Consider the following 22,467-nt stretch of genomic DNA (forward strand, 5'->3'; position numbering starts at 1 on the left):
TGAAATGCTCCCACAAATGGCACTACAGCATGTAAAAATATAAAGATAAGCTCTAGCGGACTTGGTTCTACGGTAGGTGTTACAGGGTTAAACTGCACTTTCTGCAAACGTTACCAGCTGAGCTGCTGAAAATGTTCCAGCAGTGATGCAAAGGCACATTTTACACATTTAACTGTTTCTTTAGCTCATAACCAGCTGAGAGCGTGTCAGGCTGACATCTTTGTCAATCTTCTCCCGATTCACCTGTCGTGTCTCATCTGAACATGCTTTGACGTCAGACTCTGGCCGTCTGACCTCGGTGATCCTGATGCATGCGTGCAGCCCGGCTAAACTGCATGTAAACACACGCAGAGGCTGCGAGTGTAAAGGCGGTTAATGTATTACCGTGCTGACAGTAGAGCGAACGTTTGTGTGGCAACAAGAGAAAAAGCTCAGTCACTGCTACGATGATTCAGAGGTCGCAGATCAAAATGTAAATGAAGACGCAGCAGCGCAGCGTTCAGAGGGGTTCCTCTAATTTTGGAGTCCTCAGGTTTAATTCTCCATGAAAACCCTCCAGCAGCTGAATACATTTACATCACATTACCACCAATGAAAAGCACCGTTTACACTGCAGAGCTGGAACCAGTTTGTGCACACAAAGCTATTTATAAAACCATATTTTTCATTTTGCACGATGAAGGAGGAATATGATGGAGTCATGCATGTAGCTTAGGTAATTCAATTCATTTCATGAATCTACCCAGTATAATATGACCCTTGAGAGACACAATCTCACACACAGCACAACAAATGTATTAAGAAGAAATATACAAGTACAACCAACATTTATGAGCTGCAAAAGTCATCGTGGAAGAGCCGTGCCGGTAACACGCTGAGCGTTTGGAGCCTGCAGGACATTTAACATCAGTCTGAAGTCAGTCGCCGGAGCAGGCCACACTGAGGAAACTCTGCACTCAAGTTTCAACTTACAAGTACAAATTTTGACCCAATTTTTCTTCCTTTCAGCTGATTGGTCAATGTCATGTCAATCACAAATTTAAATATCCAATCAGAGAACAGATGGGTTTGGCTGTCGAAGGGGCGCTCTTTTGAGCTGTAGGTCATGGAAGAATAAATGCCCTTTCACGTCTCTTATCGCTTAACCGTGAGAGGAGATAAAATCAGAGAGATACATGTTTTGAAACGACAAGGATCAGGTGGATCTAGTACACGTAGAGCGGCCGCTACTAAACGATATACAAGCAGAGCTCAGCAGCCAGCGCAACAAATTCTGGATCCTTTGCTCTTAGTTAGCGGCGAGCACAGCGCATGCGTCCGATGTGAAAAGGCCTGCATAGTGTGACTCATAGCAGCTGTCCCGGGTCAACCCTGATTTTGTGTTAAAGTAACACTAAAGTAATAATGGTGTTTCTGAACACTGGTATACCACAACTGCAGAGGCGGAGCCAGACATCTGAAACACCCGGGGCTTAGCCCAAAAGGGTAGTATGCATGTGGGATTTTTTTTTCCCCTTGGGGGGGGGGGGTTAGAAATGACTGAAAGATTAATTGGCTCTGTTTTGAGTTTTGTTCAAAAAAGAATGACTTCATAGAGGGAAAAATATATATCACATGTGCAGGACACCTTAGACTAGTTTTTAATTAAGCAGCGAGGCAGAACAAAGTCTGGCTGTATCAAGACACGAGGACTAAACCCCAATTCAACCAGACCCAGAACTGATCCAGAATTAAAACCGGACTACAACAGTTCAAAATCAGGACTACTGAGGACTTAACCAAGACAGAACCAGAATCAGAACTAGATGATAGCAGCACTAAAAACCATCATAGACCTGCACTACACTTGTTTTTTAATAATACCAAAGTACAATATTTAGATTGAGAAAAGTTTATATAATTATTTAGTCTTGTTGTGCAAACAAGCTGCAGAACTTAATAAATATAGAATTTGAAAAATAACAAACCTAAAAAGAAACACGAGGTACGAGATACATGAGGACCTGTGATACGGTGATACTTTTGGTAAACAACCATGTGACTAACAGGTGTGTCTCACCTGCTCTTGTTCCCTCTCTGTGCTGACAATCATCAAATCTACAGTTGAAACCAGATATTTACTCTTCAGATAAAAACACTTTTTTAATTGTAACATCAAATCAGACTAAATGTTTATTTTTTAGATAAATATAAAAACATATTTGTTAACTTTAAGAGTAAAGAGAGAAACTGTCTGTATTTCTTGTAAATGGCACCAAATTGTATTCAAACTGAGCCACACTTATGGAGCTCCACGATTCTTTTTCTGGTGTTTTGGTTGACATCTCTTGATGTTCCCATGTCACAGAAACAGGCTCTGTGTTTTGCCTTATATGCATCCACAGCTGTGCCACCAGTTTACTCACATGGACTCTACGAACCAATCAGAAGCTTCTTCAGCTCAGAATGGAATCGTCTGGAGTTTTCTTATTAATTAACAAACTTAGTGTATATGTACTCCTACATTTGATCAAAGTGATTAAAATAGAAGCTCTGTCTCTCTTTATTCTGACATTTAACTGATTCAAAATATATTTCAATATTTATCTAAAACAAAAGTTTACTCTAAATTGATGTTGTGCAGTAAAAATGTTTTATGTTTTCTCCCTAAAGTGTAAATATCTGGTTACAAATGTGAATATCCTGCTGTGTACTGAAACCCCTCTTGTTTTGCATAGAAATATACTGAACAACATACAAAGCATAATATATAAAATAACATTTACCTGAGTTTTTTCTTTGAAAGAAGCCTCTAATGTCCATTCTTATATTTCAGTACATAACTGAAACCGATTTAGTCGGGGAGGGTAAGAACTGAGAATATGAAATAAACACATGTAAGCTGAGACTCTCTAAAGAAACAGCTTTGTTGTTGTTCGGCTTTTCATTTCGCCATTTGTTGATTCACTTGAAGAGCAAGTAACGTAATATGGGTCAAGTGATCAGTTTGATATCAATCTTTCGTGATGCACCGTCATATTTACATTATTTGTACGGTACAAATGATTTTCTTTGGTACCTGGTCAAACTTAAGCTCTCCTAGTATGGCTGGCTCCGTTTCTCCAACAGCGCACTCACGGGCAGCAGCTGCCCCGCCCCCTCGCTCAGTCGCTTAGTGCCTGAGCTCGGATTATACCAATATCAGGGGGGATTCACGCACAGTCATAAATTCCCACAGTGTGCACTATGTGCTTCGAATATTGTGTGTACTTTTTGTTTTATACAGTTGTCAGCCAGGCATCTAACTATGAAAAAATTACACTACAAAAGACCCCGGGCTTCTGACAAAACAACCCGGGCTTAAGCCCAGTAAGCCACGCTCCGCCTCTGCACAACTGTATCCTTTCAACGGCTACCAAAAGTTAAAGGACCTAGCTTGTATGAGCCTTATGAGATATTTACCTAAAGATCCTCCAGCGTCAAACTCTATTACCCTTCCATGACCTGCAGCTCAGTAAAGCATCCCTCTGACAGCCAAACCCATCTGTCCTCTGATTGGAAACCTCGAAGCACAGGCCAAGGGGGAGGTGTGGCAGCAATTTTTCACACCAGCCTATTAATCAACCAAAGACCCAGACAGACTTTTAATTCATTTGAAAGCCTTATGCTCAGCCTCGTCCACCCCAGCTGTGAAACACTTACTTGTTATCATCTATCGTCCACCTGGGCCTTACACAGAGTTTCTGTCTGATTTCTCAGACTTTATATCTAATTTAGTTCTGAGCTCAGATAAAATAATTATTGTGGGTGATTTTAACATCCATGTAGATGCTAAAAATGACAGCCTCAACATGGCATTTAATCTGTTATTAGACTCAATTGGTTTCTCTCAAAATGTAAAAGAACCCACCCACCACTTTAATCACACTCTAGATCTTGTTTTAACATATGGCATAGAAACTGAACATTTAACAGTGTTTCCTGAAAACCCTCTCCTGTCTGATCATTTCCTGATAACATTTACATTTACAATAATTGATTACACAGCAGAGGAGAGTAGACTTTATCACAGTAGATGTCTTTCTGAAAGCGCTGTAACTAAGTTTAAGAATATAATCCACCCACTGTTATCATCTTCAATGCCCTGTACCAACACAGAGCAGAGCAGCTATCTGAACGCTACCCCAACAGAGGTCGATTATCTTGTTAATAATTTCACCTCCTCACTACGTACGACTCTGGATACTGTAGCTCCTGTGAAAACTAAGGTCTCTAATCAGAAGTACCTGACTCCGTGGTATAATTCTCAAACACGTAGCCTAAAGCAGATGACTCGTAAGCTGGAGAGGAAATGGCGTGTCACAAATTTAGAGGATCATCATTTAGCCTGGAGAAATAGTTTGCTGCTTTATAAGAAAGCACTCCGCAAAGCCAGAACATCTTACTATTCATCACTGATTGAAGAAAATAAGAACAACCCCAGGTTTCTCTTCAGCTCTGTAGCCAGGCTGACAAACAGTCAGAGCTCTGTTGAGCCAACCATCCCTTTAACGTTAACTAGTAATGACTTCATGAACTTCTTCACAAATAAAATTCTTATCATTAGAGAAAAAATTACCAGTAATCATCCCACAGATGTAATATTATCTACAGCTACTCTTAGTACCATTGATGTTAAGTTAGACTCTTTTTCTCCAATTGATCTTTCTGAGTTAACTTCAATAATTACTTCCTCCAAACCATCAACGTGTCTTTTAGACCCCATTCCTACAAAACTGCTCAAAGAAGTCCTGCCATTAATTAATTCTTCGATCTTAAATATGATCAACCTATCTCTAATGATCGGCTATGTACCACAGGCCTTCAAGCTGGCTGTAGTTAAACCTTTACTCAAAAAGCATCTCTAGACCCAGCAGTCTTAGCTAATTATAGGCCAATCTCCAACCTTCCTTTCATATCAAACATCCTTGAAAGAGTAGTTGTCAAACAGCTAACAGATCATCTGCAGAGGTTTATTTGAAGAGTTTCAGTCAGGTTTCAGAGCTCATCACAGCACAGAAACAGCTTTAGTGAAGGTTACAAATGATCTTCTTATGGCCTCTGACAGTGGACTCATCTCTGTGCTTGTCCTGCTAGACCTCAGTGCAGCGTTCGATACTGTCGACCATAATATCCTATTAGAGCGATTAGAACATGCTGTAGGTATTACAGGTACTGTGCTGCAGTGGTTTGTATCATATCAATCTAATAGACTCCAGTTCGTGCATGTAAATGGAGAGTCCTCTGTAATGTATGTTTGCACTGATTGCCGATCACGCTTCAACTGAGTCGTCCTCGGTCAGAAGGAATGGTACTCCACAGTGATGTAGTTCAAATAACTTTAATAAGGAGGTGGCAGATGACATCAACAGGATGTACAGCGTTGGTAGGGAGGCATTACAGTATTCACATGCAGGTAAAGGGGGTGTGAGTGTGTATATGGGTGTGTGTGGTCATCTGTAAACAGGAAGAACAAACATTTGTATTAACCACTATAGATAGCAGTGTACCCCTTCTACAGTACTGTGGGTTTCCAGCGTAATGTTATACAATCTGCCATAACCTCATGGCCACTAGATGGCACCCTAAGACCATAAATGAATTTCTGGCTCGTATACATTGGCAAACCAGACCTCTGCAGATTACAACGCTTCAGAGAATAAACATAGTAAATAGTTACATCCACCTACAACCACAATGCTTGACAGTAAGTCGTATATGGAATGAAATATGGGCTGAACACAAGGCTGCCTGTAGTAGGCCAAAAAACGCATCTTAGCAATAGCAACGGGACTAGCTTCTTACGTACCAAATTACACAGATGAAGTCAAACAAGCATCACTCTCATCTTACAATACTCACATGGTAAGCACGCACACAGTATTAACTCACACAGGAATGCAAATAAATACATTACTCCTCCGACACACCTCTCATCTGTGCAGAACTGCGCTGAACACGTTCCCAACCGGAAGTACAGATACCGAGGTGCATCATGGGTAACGTAGTATAAAACAGTTACAATGAACAAGCGGACTTTTAACATCCTCTTCACACACTGAGGTTAATCATGGAGTTCCACAGGGTTCAGTGCTAGGACCAATTCTGTTTACATTATACATGCTTCCCTTAGGCAGCATCATTAGAAGACATAGCATACATTTTCACTGCTATGCTGATGACACCCAGCTCTATCTGTCCATGAAGCCAGATAACACACACCAATGAGTTAAACTGCAGGAATGTCTTAAAGACATAAAGACCTGGATGGCCGCTAACTTTCTGCTTCTTAATTCAGATCAAACTGAGGTTATTGTACTCGGCCCTGAAAAGCTTAGAAATATGGTATCTAACCAGATTCTTACTCTGGATGGCATTACCTTGGCCTCCAGTAACACTGTGAGGAACCTTGGAGTCATGTTTGACCAGGACATGTCCTTCAACGCACATATTAAACAAATATGTAAGACTGCTTTCTTCCATTTGTGCAACATCTCTAAAATTAGAAATATCCTGTCTCAGAGTGACGCTGAAAAACTAGTTCATGCATTTATTACTTCCAGGCTGGACGACTGTAATTCATTATTATCAGGAAGTCCAAAAAACTCGCTGAAAAGCCTTCAGCTGATCCAAAATGCTGCAGCAAGAGTCCTGACAGGGACTAGAAAGAGAGAGCAGATTTCTCCTGTTTTGGCTTCCTGTTAAATCCAGAATTCAAAATCCTGCTCCTCACATACAAGGTCTTAAATAATCAGGCCCCATCTTATCTTAATGACCTTGTAGTACCATATCAGCCTATTAGAGCACTTCGCTCTCGCTCTGCAGGCCTACTTGTTGTTCCTAGAGTATTTAAAAGTAGAATGGGAGGCAGAGCCTTCAGTTTTCAGGCCCCTCTTCTGTGGAACCAGCTTCCAGTTTGGATTCAGGAGACAGACACTATCTCTACTTTCAAGATTAGGCTTCAAACTTTCCTTTTTGCTAAAGCATATACAGTGGGGCAAAAAAGTATTTAGTCAGCCACCGATTGTGCAAGTTCCCCCACTTAAAATGATGACAGAGGTCAGTAATTTGCACCAGAGGTACACTTCAACTGTGAGAGACAGAATGTGAAAAAAAATCCATGAATCCACATGGTAGGATTTGTAAAGAATTTATTCGTAAATCAGGGTGGAAAATAAGTATTTGGTCAATAACAAAAATACAACTCAATACTTTGTAACATAACCTTTGTTGGCAATAACAGAGGTCAAACGTTTACTATAGGTCTTTACCAGGTTTGCACACACAGTAGCTGGTATTTTGGCCCATTCCTCCATGCAGATCTTCTCGAGAGCAGTGATGTTTTGGGGCTGTCGCCGAGCAACACGGACTTTCAACTCCCGCCACAGATTTTCTATGGGGTTGAGGTCTGGAGACTGGCTAGGCCACTCCAGGACTTTCAAATGCTTCTTACGGAGCCACTCCTTTGTTGCCCGGGTGGTGTGTTTTGGATCATTGTCATGTTGGAAGACCCAGCCTCGTTTCATCTTCAAAGTTCTCACTGATGGAAGGAGGTTTTGGCTCAAAATCTCACGATACATGGCCCCATTCATTCTGTCCTTAACACGGATCAGTCGTCCTGTCCCCTTGGCAGAAAAACAGCCCCATAGCATGATGTTTCCACCCCCATGCTTCACAGTAGGTATGGTGTTCTTGGGATGCAACTCAGTATTCTTCTTCCTCCAAACACGACGAGTTGAGTTTATACCAAAAAGTTCTACTTTGGTTTCATCTGACCACATGACATTCTCCCAATCCTCTGCTGTATCATCCATGTGCTCTCTGGCAAACTTCAGACGGGTCTGGACATGCACTGGCTTCAGCAGCAGAACACGTCTGGCACTGCGGGATTTGATTCCCTGCCGTTGTAGTGTGTTACTGATGGTGACCTTTGTTACTTTGGTCCCAGCTCTCCTTGAGGAGACTGCCGTTATGATTTGCTGCTGTATAAATAAAATTGATTTGATGCAGTGAGAGTCAGTTTCAGATGATTCCAGGAGGATGGAGCTGCTACCGTGAGCTCCGTTTCTAAATGTAGTGCAAACTTCCAGGACAGGCAGAACAAAGACCGTAACTTCCCAGGCCCCGACAGCAAAGCAAGAGCAGACAAGCACACAGCTGAAAATGGTTTGTCATAAATATCAATCAAAGGGCTCTGAGAACAAGTCCTCAAAAATCTGGAGCCCTGACTGAGACACCAGAGAGTCTGTTAGTCACGTCCAGCATAAAGACAAAGGTCAGAGCAGTCCGAGAGTCACAGCCCTCCCGTACAGAGATGGATGGATTTGATGCGGTGGACAGACACGAGCTCAGAGAAGCAAAAAAGGTTTAAGTAAAAACAACTTCCTTTCTTTGCTGTTAGTGTCTAATTAAGTGTGACAGGGCTCATGTGAGCTAACAGCAGCCTCAGGTTTGCAAACACTGTGTGAGGTCCCAGGACTGGAGTGTTTCCCAGCTCAGACACACCATCCACCATCACAGCCACACATTCAGCCAGTTTAGGAGCAGTAATTAACCAGTCAGCTCACAGAAAGGCTCAGCTGACTGCTGCACCGACCTCGTCTCGGCCCTCGTCTGCATTTTCGCCTTACTGAGGAGGCAGCCACACTGACGCTTTTTAGGAAACCCTGCCCCCTGGTGGTGAAAGCGTTTGTTACAGTTACACCTGTCCGTTACTTTCAGTTTAAAATAAAGGATTTTACAGAAAAGCTGCTAATAAACATAAAAAAAACACATGTCATATCCTAACAACAATGCTTATGTCTTCATGTCGCAGCAGGGCTGGATGTATTCTCATATTTAGACTCCAGTCTAAGAGTTCAAACCCCGAAGATCCAGCACGGCGTCTTTCATTAGAGCCTCTGCCTCAAGTCTGTGACACAGGCTGCATGAAGGTTAACGCTGGAGGCGTGGACAAATCACGTGATGGGGATGCAGCAGCTTCCTGGCAGCCTGGCAGGGTCGAACTCTGAGCATACTTGTGGAGCTGTGAGATACCTGACCTCTGCCAGCAGGCCTCGTGATGCTGAGAGCAGGCTGAACATTATCTCCCAAACCTGACCTCACCTGAACCGAGGCTTCACCTTACAATTTCATGAATTTCATCACAGCTGCCTGCCAAAAGGGAGGAGTTCTGTCCTTACAGCAGGAGTAGACAACATGTTCACAACACCATGAAGGCTCCTTATCCCAGAGGAAACACAGCTTCACCTCGGTTTGGTGGTATTAGGTGAAAATCATCCTGTCTGTGGTCGTCACACTTACATAAACGCACACTCAGCTTCTCTGTTGCTGTCTGGACCTCAGTTACACGTTCATGCTGTTCTTCTCCATCAGACAAGCAGCAGGAAACATAAAGAAGATCAGACTGAAGGAAAGTGACATCTGACCAATACCCAAAGGTCGAAGCTGTGAGCTGTGATGCTCGTCCTCTAAAAGTCCCCATGGAGGTTTAGGTTCTGCTTACAAGAAGTTCTTCTGTTCAATAAGTCGCTTTCCTGGCAAACCATTCATCAGAACACTCAAAGAGTCAACAGCTTAATATTAATCAAACTGAGGAACGTAGCAGATGAGAGCAGACAGGGTTGGGTTATTGCTCCACCTGGCCAAGGCTGCATCCATCCAAATAACTCAAAGAGAGAAATACCCAGTTCTAGTCACAGAGATCTGCAGCTGAAGTGTTCCTCTCCCACAATCTAACAGTTGGTAGATTGAAACCATCCTGTGCTTATAGTTCCAGTACAGAGAGATGGAAAAATACAAGGACGATGGAAGACCTGCCCCAACTGCTCTGACTGCTGGGAGAAGAAAATAAAGAAGAAAAGGTCCTTCAAAGAAAAGCTGTTGGTGTAACAGGTGTGAAATAACTCCAAACTGACGAGCCTTTGCTCTTTGCTGCTTCTGTGCTACACTAGCTCTCTTGCTAGCATGTGCTCTCTGTGGAAGGTGTTGTTGCTGTAGCAGCCGCCTTCAGCTGAAGAATAAGTGGCCCTCATGTGTGGCTACAGCAAATAAGGAGTTTAAAAGAAGAAGCATCATCATCACACAGATGAGTCTGGTGTACTTTGAAATGACTTTGATGACTTTGAAACATTTAATTAATTATTAAATGGTGCATGTAATTAATTCGTTTTGTCACTCCTGGCCCTCCATATGTACATAGGTGTTTATATATAAAGCACTTATGTAGCAGGTTTTGTATAGATGCTCTTCCAGTGACTGACCAAACAGGTTCACAGGTATGTATGTACGAAAACTAGTCGGTTCTGGCTAGAACTTCACTGGAGAAATAGTGAGTTAACCTTAACGTATCAGTTAGAGTTAACTTTAACGCGTGAGGTGAAGTTAACAATGTGCCTCTTAAGGAAAAAAAGAGAGCATACCGCTGCGAGCAGGGTTCGAACCTGCGCGGGGAGACCCCATTGGATTTCAAGTCCAACGCCTTAACCACTCGGCCATCGCAGCTCACGTCACTTGTGTCCTTCCCAATCATACTTATCCGGTATCAGCGAAAACATCACACGTGAACTGCTGGAGAATGGGTCTTCTTAATATCAGCCAGGTGACATGAACCTTTCACGCGCCTTACCGAGGATATCAGGAGGGTTTAAAGTGAATTATTAGGCCTGTTTTTCGTCATCATGTTATCAGGTTTTCCGCAACGTTTCATATTTCACTGTCGTCACATGCGTGTATTTAGAGCTCTTTGAGTGTGTTTTCACCGTTTAAACATTTAGAATAGTCATTGTAAGGAAAGCTTCAGATGTTTAACATAACCGAGGAAAATTTAAGTACACCGACCTCCGTTACCAGTAAATACTCCTGTCTGTCCTATGTAATCACACGTGTGGGGATGTAGCTCAGTGGTAGAGCGCATGCTTCGCATGTATGAGGTCCCGGGTTCAATCCCCGGCATCTCCATGTTCGTTTTAGGTTTTAATCGTTTCTTTCTCATCTCACTGTTGAAACACTTACCACAGCGTGCGACAGATTACAGGTGAACTGGCTCTTCTGGTTTTCATGTCTTTATTCATGTCAACCTTATATTTGTTTTACGAATATTAAACAATAAATAAACAAACTATAAACAATAAAAAACATTGGTTTCGATTTTTACAAATCTGAATCCTTTCCTTTGTGCTACGTTAGAAAAATACGATTTATAGTCTTCGCTTTTATTTTGAAGGTTATCTGTCCAAACCGGATGTTATGCTTCATATCCTTTCGTTTTGTGTGATGACGTTAACCGGCATGTAGTCCGGCAGGTATTAGAATATGTAGCATTTAATCTTCTTGTCGTACAGTTGTTTTGATCAACAGTCACATTGATAACCTAAAAGCAAAAACAATAATGAAAAGTGAGTGGTTCCACTGGGGCTCGAACCCAGGACCTTCTGCGTGTAAAGCAGACGTGATAACCGCTACACTATAGAACCCCACATGTAGCCGTTGTTCATATTTATGTTAATATTTGAAATGATACATGAACAGTAAGACATATATTTAGACACTTCATTTTAAATTTAGTATATAATGTTATTTACACGTTTATGTAAATCTTGTTTATTTAAATGCGTCACTTGATTTAGGGTATTTGTTTCTTTTGTAAAGTATCAATTTTAGATAGAATAGAAGAAATGAATGCAATCGTAAAAAATGTTGTAATTATTGTTGTTAATATGTGGTAACACTTTTGTTTTTCTCAGTATTCATCCATAAGTTGATATGTTATATGCTTGTTAAAATGTTTAAATTAATCAGTTTACAAAGGAAACAACGCGGGAAAGCAGTACCTGTTATTCAGGTGTTGTTTTAACCCAATAGGATGTGCCGTTGACTTGATGGGCGGAGCACTAAACAGAGAGCTCGGGTGAGAGAGAGCCTGGGAGAGAAGCAACTCCTGGGCAGCTCAGCCGGAGCAGAGGAGGCTCACTCTGCAGGTATGTTTACCTGTGTGTTTCTCTCAGCCAGTCAGCTTTTTATTCACATACTTTAGTTTTTCTTAACACACCTGCCTCCGGTGTTTGTCTCCATCCCTTTAACGGCCTTCAGGTGTATACTCTGTTTTGCTTGTTCCCTAATAGTTTCTTTTATGTTCCTGTTTTTCATGCAGAAATCTTCTAGAACATTACCAGAAACCAGAATCTTCTGACAGGTAAACAAACACTTTTGTTTTGTTCATTTTGTGGGAGCAAAATTCCCACTGCAGCAGAGAGACCCCCCCAAACCACCACCACCACCTCTTGGGTGAAGAGGGCAAATTTTTCCTTTAATCTGGCCCACCAGTAGAAGCTGACCTGACCGTCTTTCTGTACCAAAATTTGATTCATTTGCTTCACTCATTCATACAAATCTGACATTAAAAAACAGTCGCTCCAACTTTAATTTGAATCTAAATCTGATATTTTATAAGTTTTATTTTCATTTATTTTATTTAAAAATATACATTTTATTTGATTTTGTCTAATTGTTTTACTCAATGTCAGTTGAGTTTTTGTTATTTATAATTCAGGACAGTAATATATTTCTTCCTCTCATGTAGCAGTTAAATGGCATTCAATATAATATGATCACATTTCCTTTTTAATTAAATTTGTCATTTCACGTTTTTATTTTTTGTTTTATGTTCAATTAAAATCAAAAGTCCAACGAATACGAGGATTGAGTGAAGACTAAATAAGTGCAGAGTTTATATTGAGTGGATTTTTGCGCTGACTTCTTCATTACGGATTATTTATAGGAAACGAGGCCTGCTACCCAATAAACAAATGATTTGGTTTTTTAAACGTACCCTTGGGTCAGAGCCGCTGTAGATAATGTAACTCGTAGGTTCATCTCTAACATGATAAAATAGGAGGAAACAGGAAAATCAGCAGCCGGTGTTTTTATGGCTGATTTCTGTTTGTAAGCACGGAGCAGGAAGCTTCCTCGTCAGGCTGACAACGTGACCTTTAACAAGAAAGAGAGCAGTGTTTACTGCTTGTGGATCTGTCAGGAGAAGCCAGTGTGTTAGCTGGAAGCCCACGCTAACTGCCCTTCATTTCCAAGGCAAATGTGAGCAAGGTAAACAAATAAGCTGATGTCAGCATCAGCGGGAGTCCTGCACAGCACAAAGACAGAAATGTGTTTGTAAGAGTCGTTTTTGTTTCTGAGATAAATGAAAGCTGAAAGCAACGCAGTTTCACTATTAGTTTCACAGAGACGTAGCGAAGTTTTCTCTGTGTCATGGTGCAAAACAAAGACAGCAAACATGGAGAGAAAATAAGAAACTTTCCAACAAAATAATCAAAGTGTAACATCTTTAAGGGCCTCGCTGTAGCCTTTCTCAGCCTTAACGCAGCTCTGATGGTCCTGAGATGATAGTGACACTGACAGTTATGGTGGCGATTCTCATCTTCACAAATAAAACAGGAAGTGTGAGCTTCAGGTGAAACCTCAGTAAAGACTCTTGAAGCGGCCGTTTCACCACGTGAGGCTCTGATCATCCCTCCAGCCAGAGGTGAAGTGTCTTTGTGTCTGTCAGGTGATTCGGCTTAAACAGCTTAACCTCCTCCATCAGTTTCTCCTGAAACAGGTCACAACATGTCTTAAATATTAATTCGCGGGTGAAAGGCTCACAAACCTGCACTCGGGCCAACAGGTGGCGCCGTCCAACTTTGTGCCCATCGTGCCCAACATAATGGCTTCCTGTCAGGAGTTTGAAGTGACCGTTCACACCTCACCTGGCCCCACCTGTGGAACCTTTAGCCACCTGTGGCTTAGCCTGATTGGCTCTGAGGGCGAGACTCCGCCCATCCGTGTGACCGACGGCAACAGTCATCTCCTGCCAGGATCGGTGAGTTTTGAGATTCATTCATTTGTAGCGTTCGCTGGGAGTACTGAAGGGCATGGTTTATGGTCAGTACTTGGAGTTTTATTTTGACGGTGTCTTCCTGTCATGCTCACAGGTGTGTCCAGTCCGGGTTCAGGCCAGCAGTCCTCTGGGTCGCCTGATTCTGGTTCGGCTCCGGCTCGAGGTTCAGACCAGATTTCCAAACCTGGACTGGCACTGCAGCAGAGTGGAGGTCTGCAGGCTGTCTAAAAGTCAGGGGTCAGACTCAGAAACACAGGTGTTCCTGTGCGACAGATGGCTGCGGCCAGCAGATGGCGACGTGGAGCTCCGGAGTGGAAAGTGTGAGTGACGTTTAATGACCGTTAGCAGGAAACAGAGGCATGTGGACCCAAGCACAAAAACCTCTTTATTTCCTCACATCATCCTGCAGGTGTGCCCATGCAAATCATTTCCTTTGAATCTAAAAGCAGTTCTTCCTGTTGTTGGTCCACAGTGTGTTTGCTGGAGGAGGAGACAGAAGAGAAGCTGAAGCAGCAGAGGCTCAGACAGCTGCAACATCAGCAGCAGCTCATCAGGTACCTGATGTCACAGTGTTAGCATGCTGGTTTACCTTTGGTCCTCTTACAGCGCTCTGACTGGCCACATCCTGGAGTCCTGCAGAGGGGCAGCACGCAGTGTTTGTGAGCTGTACTCTGTGGGCGGCCGGTGTCATCCAAACACGATAACATGTTTACAGCACACTGATATCTGACCTTTGATCTATGACCTTGAATGCTAAAATGGGGTATTATATTATCTTTACCCATATGGCTGGAGCAGAACTGGCTGAAATATCTAGAAGATCCTGCCGTTAATTAATGCTTCGATCTTAAATATGATCAACTATCTCTAATAATCGGCTATGTACCACAGGCCTTCAAGCTGGCTGTAGTTAAACCTTTACTCAAAAAGCATCTCTAGACCCAGCAGTCTTAGCTAATTATAGGCCAATCTCCAACCTTCCTTTATATCAAACATCCTTGAAAGAGTAGTTGTCAAACAGCTAACAGATCATCTGCAGAGGTTATTTGAAGAGTTTCAGTCAGGTTTCAGAGCTCAGCACAGCACAGAAACAGCTTTAGTGAAGGTTACAAATGATCTTCTTATGGCCTCTGACAGTGGACTCAGATGGCCCCGCCCCTCCCTGAGCCTGGTTCTGCCAGAGGTTTCTTCCTGTTAAAAGGAAGTTTTTCCTTCCCCCTGTCACCAAAGTCCTTGCTCACAGGGGGTCATATGATTGTCAGGGCCTTCTCTTACAATATAAAGCACTTTGAGGTGACTGTTGTTGTGATTTGCTGCTGTATAATTAAAACTAAATTGAATATGCTATTTCTGACATCATAGAGTATCATACTGAAAAAAAGAATGTTGCGCAGCGTCTCCATGCCTGTTCGTGTCATATATATATACATATATACAAGAGGCTAAGCATATGTATATATTAGGGGTGCAACGATACTCGTATCGATATTGAACCGTTCGATACAGTGCTTTCGGTTCATACGCATATGTATGAACAATACAAAATTTTTAATTTATTTCATCAACTTTCCTTCTGACGATGCTGTCTGTGTTGAACACTCAGTGGATCTGCGTTTGACTACTCCGCCTAGGCTGCACTGTCGAGCGCAGATCCACTGAGCGCAGCGCAAGCTAGCAAGACAGAAGCTAAGCTCGTTGCAACATGGCAAATTGAACCTCCCCCACCCTCATTCAGATCTGACCTTTGGAACTATTTTGGTTTTCATGTGACGTATGACCCTGAAGGTAAGCGCGTCATGGACAAAAGTAAAACAGTATGTTGGATGTGCCACGCAATGCTCAATTACATTGGTGGGAACTAGTGTGTTAACGCAGTTAGCTAATAGTATAGAAGCGTATAGTATAGCTTTTATTTTGGAAAGAGCCATTTCTCTGTAATACACTCTCTTTTCCAAAGATGAGTGATTTCTCGATCAGATAGATTAATTTTTTTTATTACTTTGTTGTTTCAGCAACATTAAATTTAAAACCTGTACTTTTGAGTTAAATACATATTTATACTTTTAATAAATGACAAATTAAAAAAGCATGAACATTTTTTTGTATCGAAAAAATATCAAACCGAACCGTGATTTTTTGTGTATCGTTGCACCCCTAATATATATATATATATATATATATATATATATATATATATATATATATATGTATATGTGTGTGTGTGTGTGTGTGTGTTTTCTAGAATGATTCAAAAACACAGAGATGAATGACATGTGCCATTTTTGGTGTCTCCCATCCTACAAAATTTGAAACTGACAGCTTGAAAACTGGTTGTCTCTCGTTCAGGTGGCGAATCTTCGTTGATGGCGCTCCGCAGTGCGTTGACGTGAACAGTCTGTTTGAACTCGGGCCAAACCTTCTTTACACGCAGAAGAGGTGAATGCTAACAGTTGGTGCACATTGTGAATGAAATGTGGTCTGAACCAGCTGGCTTGAGCTGTGTTTGTCCCTCTGTCCTCAGTCCGGCTACTAACCTGTACTATCTGAACGGCTTCACCACCCGAGTCGAGTCCTGGAAGAGTTTTTCAGAGCTGGAGATGATTTTCACCTACAGCGCACAACAGAATGGCATCGCCAGTAAGAAACAATGCAGCACATCTCATTCATCTTTGTGTTTTTGAACCTTTCTAGCTACAGGACATCGCTGCAAAGTTTTTATTTCCCCTTGTGGTTATTCTGGGTCTTTATTCTTGTATTTACTGTATCGTTCTTTCATCATTTGTATTTATGTTTTAGTAGTTTTGTGTCTTTTTGATTATTTTGTGCTTTGTTGTAGGTTTCTGTGTTTTGTGAGCATCTGTAATTGTTTTTTTTTAGCGTTGTATCTCTTGTAGTGTGTTTGTGGGTAGTTCTTTGAGCCCGATCGCCTCTTTGGCTCTTGGCGAAGGCGGTCGTACTTTTCTCCTCTCCTCCTCTCCCTTATCTTCCCTGCTTAGCCTCTATGTCCTTGTCTTGTCTCGTTTGTATTACTTTCCCTGGAACACTCTCTCACAGTCTGTCTCTAAAACCTAAAGAGAATTATGGATTTGATCAACTGGTCTCTGAATGCTATTGACACCCTTTTCTCAACGAGAAGTCTGGGCTCGGGTGAGCCTGAGTGCCCTGGAGGGACTTTCCCTGCCGGATACACGATGGACGGGTGGCAGAGGATCGTGTGCCTGGCGGGACTATGGATTGAGGACGCTGAAGATATCTACCTATGAACCATGATAACAGGGTTCTGGCTGATCGGAGCTGGCTTGGCCCTGACTTATCGGAGAATTAAGAAAGAGGAACCGGCTGTTCAAACCCCCACAAGGCTGCCCGCTGGGATTGAAATGATGGGACGAGGTGCAGCTTCTCAACATGGGCTCACTGAGTGCAGCATGGTTAAGAGCTTGGAGACGCTTACGGCTGCTGTGAACACTCAGAATAAGACCTCTGAGCGTACATTGAATCACATCTTGGAGCAGCTCACTGTGATCGTGAGTTCTCAGAATCGGCTCTTTGAGCACAAGACTGACAACATCACGGAGCGTAAGTTTGATAACATCATGGAGAAGCTCGCGGCTCTCCAACGGGAGATTGAGAGACCAGTGTTGGACTGTTAGAACTGCTTTGAAATTCTCATGAGTTGTTCGCACTAAAGTAAAAACCACCATGATCATGTTGCTATCCCTTCGGCGCCAGCTGTGGGCTCAAGGCTGGAGCCGAACAACAACACCCTGATAACGACTGTGTTGAGTCTGTTCTTCCCATCCCTGCAAGGCCACCTGGGTTGGCTGGAAGACTGTTTACTTAGCCTGGCAGGGTGAAGGACACTGTCTCAGCTGAACTCTGGACACGCACACACACAGACACTGATAAGCACTCATCCCTCCTCCCTTTTCAAACGCCTTCGATGCTTGTTCCCTCCTGGAGGACACGGCGGGTCTGGGCAGGATGGCTGTGTGCGCCCCGGCTTACACCCCCTACCCGACCCTGTTGCTGGTCACGTGCTCTATATTGCTGTGCTGTGGACATTTCTGTGCAGAGGAGTTTTTTTGTTTCCTGTTCTCATGCTTTCCTCCCAGGAGCCCAGCATGAGTAGAGGTCTCTTTTTTCCCCTCCTGGACTTTCCCATTGTAGTCTATATTTCAGTGTTTTTCCGTAATACTACCGGTGTCCGACCTGTCTCCCCATGTGATGTCTGTGTTGTGTATATAATGTCGGGGGGGGGGGCAACTTGCATGTGACAAATAAAGTCTTCTTGCTTCCTGACTCGGCGATCGGGCTCCGTGACAAAGAATAATGAGATGGTTGATTCTGTCTCTCAGGGTTCGTTAAGGCTCATTGGATGGAGGATTGGTATTTTGGCTACCAGTGTCTGAACGGCAGCAACCCTCTCATGCTGCGTGAGACCCGCCACCTCCCTCCAAACCTGTCTGTCACCTCTGACATGCTCCGCCCCTTCCTGCCTGAAGGCTCCTCCCTCGAAAAAGAGCTACAGGTGTGTGCTGTTGTGACTTTCAGCTGTGCGTTATTTGCAGCTGCCCTTTTTAATCAGTGTGTTTGTTTGCTGTGACAGAAAGGCAACATTTACCTGTTGGACTACGAGGTTCTAGACGGTGTTCCAGCCAACGTGATCAATGAAAAGCAGACGTATCTGTCCGCCCCGCTGTGCCTTCTCCACCTGAACCAGCAGGGGCAGCTGCTCCCCATCGCCATCCAGGTTTGCTTGTTATGTAGAAACCTGACTGTGACGATTGTCTTCAGTTGGAATCCTGTTGTCTAAGTTCAGCCCATTCACCCTGGGAATGTGGTCCCGTCCTTCAGCTGCAGCAGAAACCTGGCCCTCAGAACCCGGTCTTCCTGCCCTCTGACTCTGGCTACGATTGGCTGTTGGCTAAGATGTGGGTTCACAGTGCAGACTTCCAGTGCCACCAGCTGATCTCACATTACCTGCGGACTCACATGATGGCAGAGCTGTGCTGCGTGGCCACGCTGCGGCAGCTCCCAGATGCACACCCACTGCACCAGGTAAACCCCGCTCCCCTGCAGCTCGCTCGACTTCACCCACAGGAGATCAGAGAACAGAATTGTTGTATCCAATCATTTCTGCTTTTAAATGGCTTGAGCTGTCTTTTCTCTCATTTCTTTTATGGACAGCTGCTACTGCCGCACGTCAAGACATCTTTAAAGATAAACTTCGGGGCCAGAGCGTCGCTGCTGGCCTCCAAAGGACTGTTTGATCAGGTAAAATGCAGGAAGTAACAGGAACCACAAAGAGGAGAACAAACAAGCAAAGTAAGATCTGTTGTGTTCCCTGGTCTCGTCCTTCCAGGCTGTCGGTTCTGGTCTGGCGACATTACCCCTTCTCCTCTCCAGGGGATCGGCCAGGATTTCCTATCGAACCCTGTGCGTCCCCGAAGACTTGAGCGACCGCGGTTTGGACAAACTGCCGCAGAGCTTCTACGCCCAGGACGCTCTGAGGATCTGGGACACAGTGCACAGGTAAACGAGCACACCTGAGAAACATGAACACTCGTGCAAATGTTTTATCCGATGGCAACAGGAGATCCTCTGTGATCTGTGTGTGTTGCAGGTTTGTAACCAGCTGGGTGGAACTGTATTACCATGGAGACGACGCGGTGCAGCGTGACCCCGAGCTCCATGGTTGGCTCACAGACATCAACGCTCACGGCTTCAGTAATGGTGCGTTTTAGCAGTTTCTCCAAATCACTTTGCACCGTTTCAAACGATTCTGTCAGCAAACTGTGTTTACACGTTAAGTTAGTTCACGATAATATAATAATGATAATGACTGCTAGTTGTTCTTAGAGAGAGCTGAGTCTCCTTTCATGCTGCAGTGGAACTGCAAGCGTAAAGTGGAGATGGCTGTAGGTATAGAGGTGTAGGTGGGGGGTGGAGCTCCTGATGGAGAGCTGCACGCACTGGCAGCGCTTCAGTCGGTGGATGTAAGAGTAACAGGTCAGCTCACAGCATCACGGGGCTCTGCAGGGACGAGCAGAGGGACCCGACATCAAACTGTGTCGACCTTTGGATCTGTGCGGAGGAGGATCTGAAAAGTTGCACCAATATAAAATGATACTGAGCAGATGTGTGTTTGACACTGTATGGTATTAAATATTGATAGTTTGATGTAATGATATAATATTAAAAGCAAAACTTTTGGATTTTAGTGGTTAAATAATTAGAGATAAATATGTATGTTATTATATAAAGCTGACCACAGGATAGTTTTCCATGTTCGTGTGTTTTTATGTTCATTAACATTTGTTATTTATGTGCTTGGAACACTGAGCAGCTCTTTTTGACTCCGCCCTCGCCCACAGCACACACATGTGCACGCATGCATTCACCTGAACATTGTGACTATGATGCCTCTGCACAGGTTTCCCTCAGCGCTTTCACACCAGAGCAGAAGTGGCCAAGTTTGTCACCGCGCTCATCTACTCCTGCTCTGCTCTGCACGCTGCCGTCAACTTCTCCCAGGTGAGTCGGCCACTGCGAGAGATGGGAAAAGCACGCGGCTTCCTGCTGAGGATGTCCCGCCGCCTCACGTTTGTCTCCTCTCTCTTGCTGTCCTCCAGCTGGACTTTGCCTTCTGGGTGCCAAACTGTCCGGTCGCCATGTTGCGCCCTCCTCCGCAGGTCAAAGGCGCCGTCACAGAAGATGACATCATGTCCTTCCTGCCAGATGTGAACACGACGTGCCGCGTCCTGATGGCGCTGAATGGGCTGTCGCAGCCAGCCATCGACTTTGTGAGGCTCCGCCCACTCCTCATAAAACATTTACACTCACTTCTTCCTCAACTCCTCCTCTTCAAAATCTTTGTCATCTTCTTCTTTTTCATCATTTACATTTTTTCTTCTTCATAAGCTTTTTCTTTTGTCTTCCTCCTCCTCCTCGGACACCACAGCCAATCACTGCCTCCATCTCCTCCTATCCCACCATCCTCCTGTCACTCCGACCCTCTGCACCTCCTCTGAGGTTCTCTTTCTGATCATTTTCATTTCAAATCATTGTAATGCGTCTCGTTATTTGTCACGTTTTTGAAGATTAAATCTGTGTGTGTCCCCCTGCAGGTTCCTCTCTGTCACTACAAGGAGGCTATTTTCAGGGAGGACGCTCACCGCAGGCTGTTGGAGGAGGTGCAGGCACAGCTCCGGGACATCTCTGACGCCATCGCAGAGCGTAACAGCCAGCTGGAGCTGCCGTATCCGTACCTGAGCCCCGAGCGCATCGAGAACAGCGTGGCCATTTAGTAACTGTCATCGTCCTCACCTGCGATCATCATTTCCAACAGGAAAAAAACCTCTCCATGCACCTAATTATCGATAATCGTTCCTGTTTTTTAAATCTGATCATGTGACGGACTAATCGTTTCTGCTGGGATACTTCTCTTCAAACCGCAACATTTTTCACGTACTAACTTTTTTCTTTTCTTCGAGGTGACTGTAACGCGCCTTAAACTCAGATGTTCTCCGACTCTGGTGAAGGACTCACGATGAAATTAATGTCTTGCTTTGTGAGCTCACCAAATTACTTTGTTTGGCGTCAATGAAGTGACTTTGGTGTGAGCTCACACTGTGTTACATGAGTACACGAGTTTAAATATTAGAGTAAGTCTCTATTCTAATGTCTAAGGAGCTTGGAAAGAAATCATCTTGACCTTAAGAAGACGTTTCACCTCTCATCCGAGAAGCTTCTTCAGTTCTAAGGTCAAATGGTGGAGAGTCCCAGATTTAAGCTCAGTGGGAGAAACCCCCCACAGAGGGACAAAAGGACCCCTGATGATCCTCTAATCGCCTGAGCCAAGGTGTGAAACTGGGTGTGGGTCCCAATCAGCCAGAGTTTCAGGCGTGTTCATTGTGAAACCTGGCCCCACCTTATCATGCGAATTCCTGAGGTCAGATGGCCCAGGATGTGAGTGGGCGTTAAGGCGTCTGGGGAGGATCTCAAAACTGGATTATAGATGGCAGAGAGTTGATGTCGTAAACCCCGCCTCTGTTCAAAGATGGTCGCTCACAGTGGACATAAATGGCCTCTTTTACTCCTCTTTCAAACCATCTGTCTTCTCTGTCCACAATGTTAACATTGGTGTCCTCAAAGAGTGACCTTTGACCTTTAGATGCAGATGGACAACCAATCACTGCAGATTGCCCCGCCCCTCCCTGAGCCTGGTTCTGCTGGAGGTTTCTTCCTGTTAAAAGGGAGTTTTTCCTTCCCACTGTCGCCAAAGTGCTTGTTCATAGGGGGTCATATGATTGTTGGGTTTTTATCTCTATGCATTACTGTACGATCTACTGTACAATATAAAGCTCCTTGAGGCGACTGTTGTTGTGATTTGGCGCTGTGTAAATAAAATTGAATTGAATGGGCCCCTGAGTCTTGTCTCGTGGAGGTGGCTCTTCCATGTTGTGCCATTTGTTTATGAAGTCTCTCCAATGTAAAGGTCGGAGCATTCCTTGGTGCTCTCTGCTGCATGCACTACGTTGTTAAGTTTGTGTTTAGGA

At 43.8% G+C, this 22,467-nt stretch overlaps 1 protein-coding gene and 3 non-coding genes across 4 annotated transcripts; 2 read left to right on the forward strand and 2 right to left on the reverse strand.

Moving 5' to 3' along the window:
- Window positions 1–10,439: 10,439 nt before the first annotated feature.
- On the reverse strand, window positions 10,440–10,521 carry trnas-uga (transfer RNA serine (anticodon UGA)). The gene has a single exon. It is a non-coding gene; the product is annotated as a tRNA-Ser (tRNA).
- A 384-nt stretch (window positions 10,522–10,905) lies between these two features.
- Window positions 10,906–10,977, forward strand: trnaa-cgc (transfer RNA alanine (anticodon CGC)). Its single transcript has one exon. It is a non-coding gene; the product is annotated as a tRNA-Ala (tRNA).
- Window positions 10,978–11,419: 442 nt separating this feature from the next.
- On the reverse strand, window positions 11,420–11,492 carry trnav-uac (transfer RNA valine (anticodon UAC)). The gene has a single exon. It is a non-coding gene; the product is annotated as a tRNA-Val (tRNA).
- Window positions 11,493–11,884: 392 nt separating this feature from the next.
- On the forward strand, window positions 11,885–21,795 carry LOC147320234 (hydroperoxide isomerase ALOXE3). The gene is made up of 17 exons (XM_086307413.1): window positions 11,885–11,996; window positions 12,170–12,211; window positions 13,468–13,555; window positions 13,697–13,891; window positions 14,004–14,229; window positions 14,382–14,463; window positions 16,256–16,345; window positions 16,431–16,546; window positions 18,265–18,437; window positions 18,516–18,659; window positions 18,764–18,967; window positions 19,097–19,183; window positions 19,272–19,441; window positions 19,533–19,642; window positions 20,343–20,443; window positions 20,542–20,712; window positions 21,037–21,795. The coding sequence occupies exons 4-17, from the start codon at window positions 13,736–13,738 to the stop codon at window positions 21,214–21,216; spliced, it is 2,010 nt and encodes a 669-aa protein (XP_086163539.1). The 5' UTR covers window positions 11,885–11,996; window positions 12,170–12,211; window positions 13,468–13,555; window positions 13,697–13,735; the 3' UTR covers window positions 21,217–21,795.
- Window positions 21,796–22,467: the final 672 nt, after the last annotated feature.

The sequence above is a fragment of the Aulonocara sp. 'chitande type north' Nkhata Bay genome, linkage group LG10 (assembly GCF_057382095.1).
Source record: "Aulonocara sp. 'chitande type north' Nkhata Bay isolate Kocher_YH1m ecotype deep benthic linkage group LG10, A_spYH_male_GT1.1, whole genome shotgun sequence".
Lineage (NCBI taxonomy): Eukaryota > Metazoa > Chordata > Actinopteri > Cichliformes > Cichlidae > Aulonocara > Aulonocara sp. 'chitande type north' Nkhata Bay.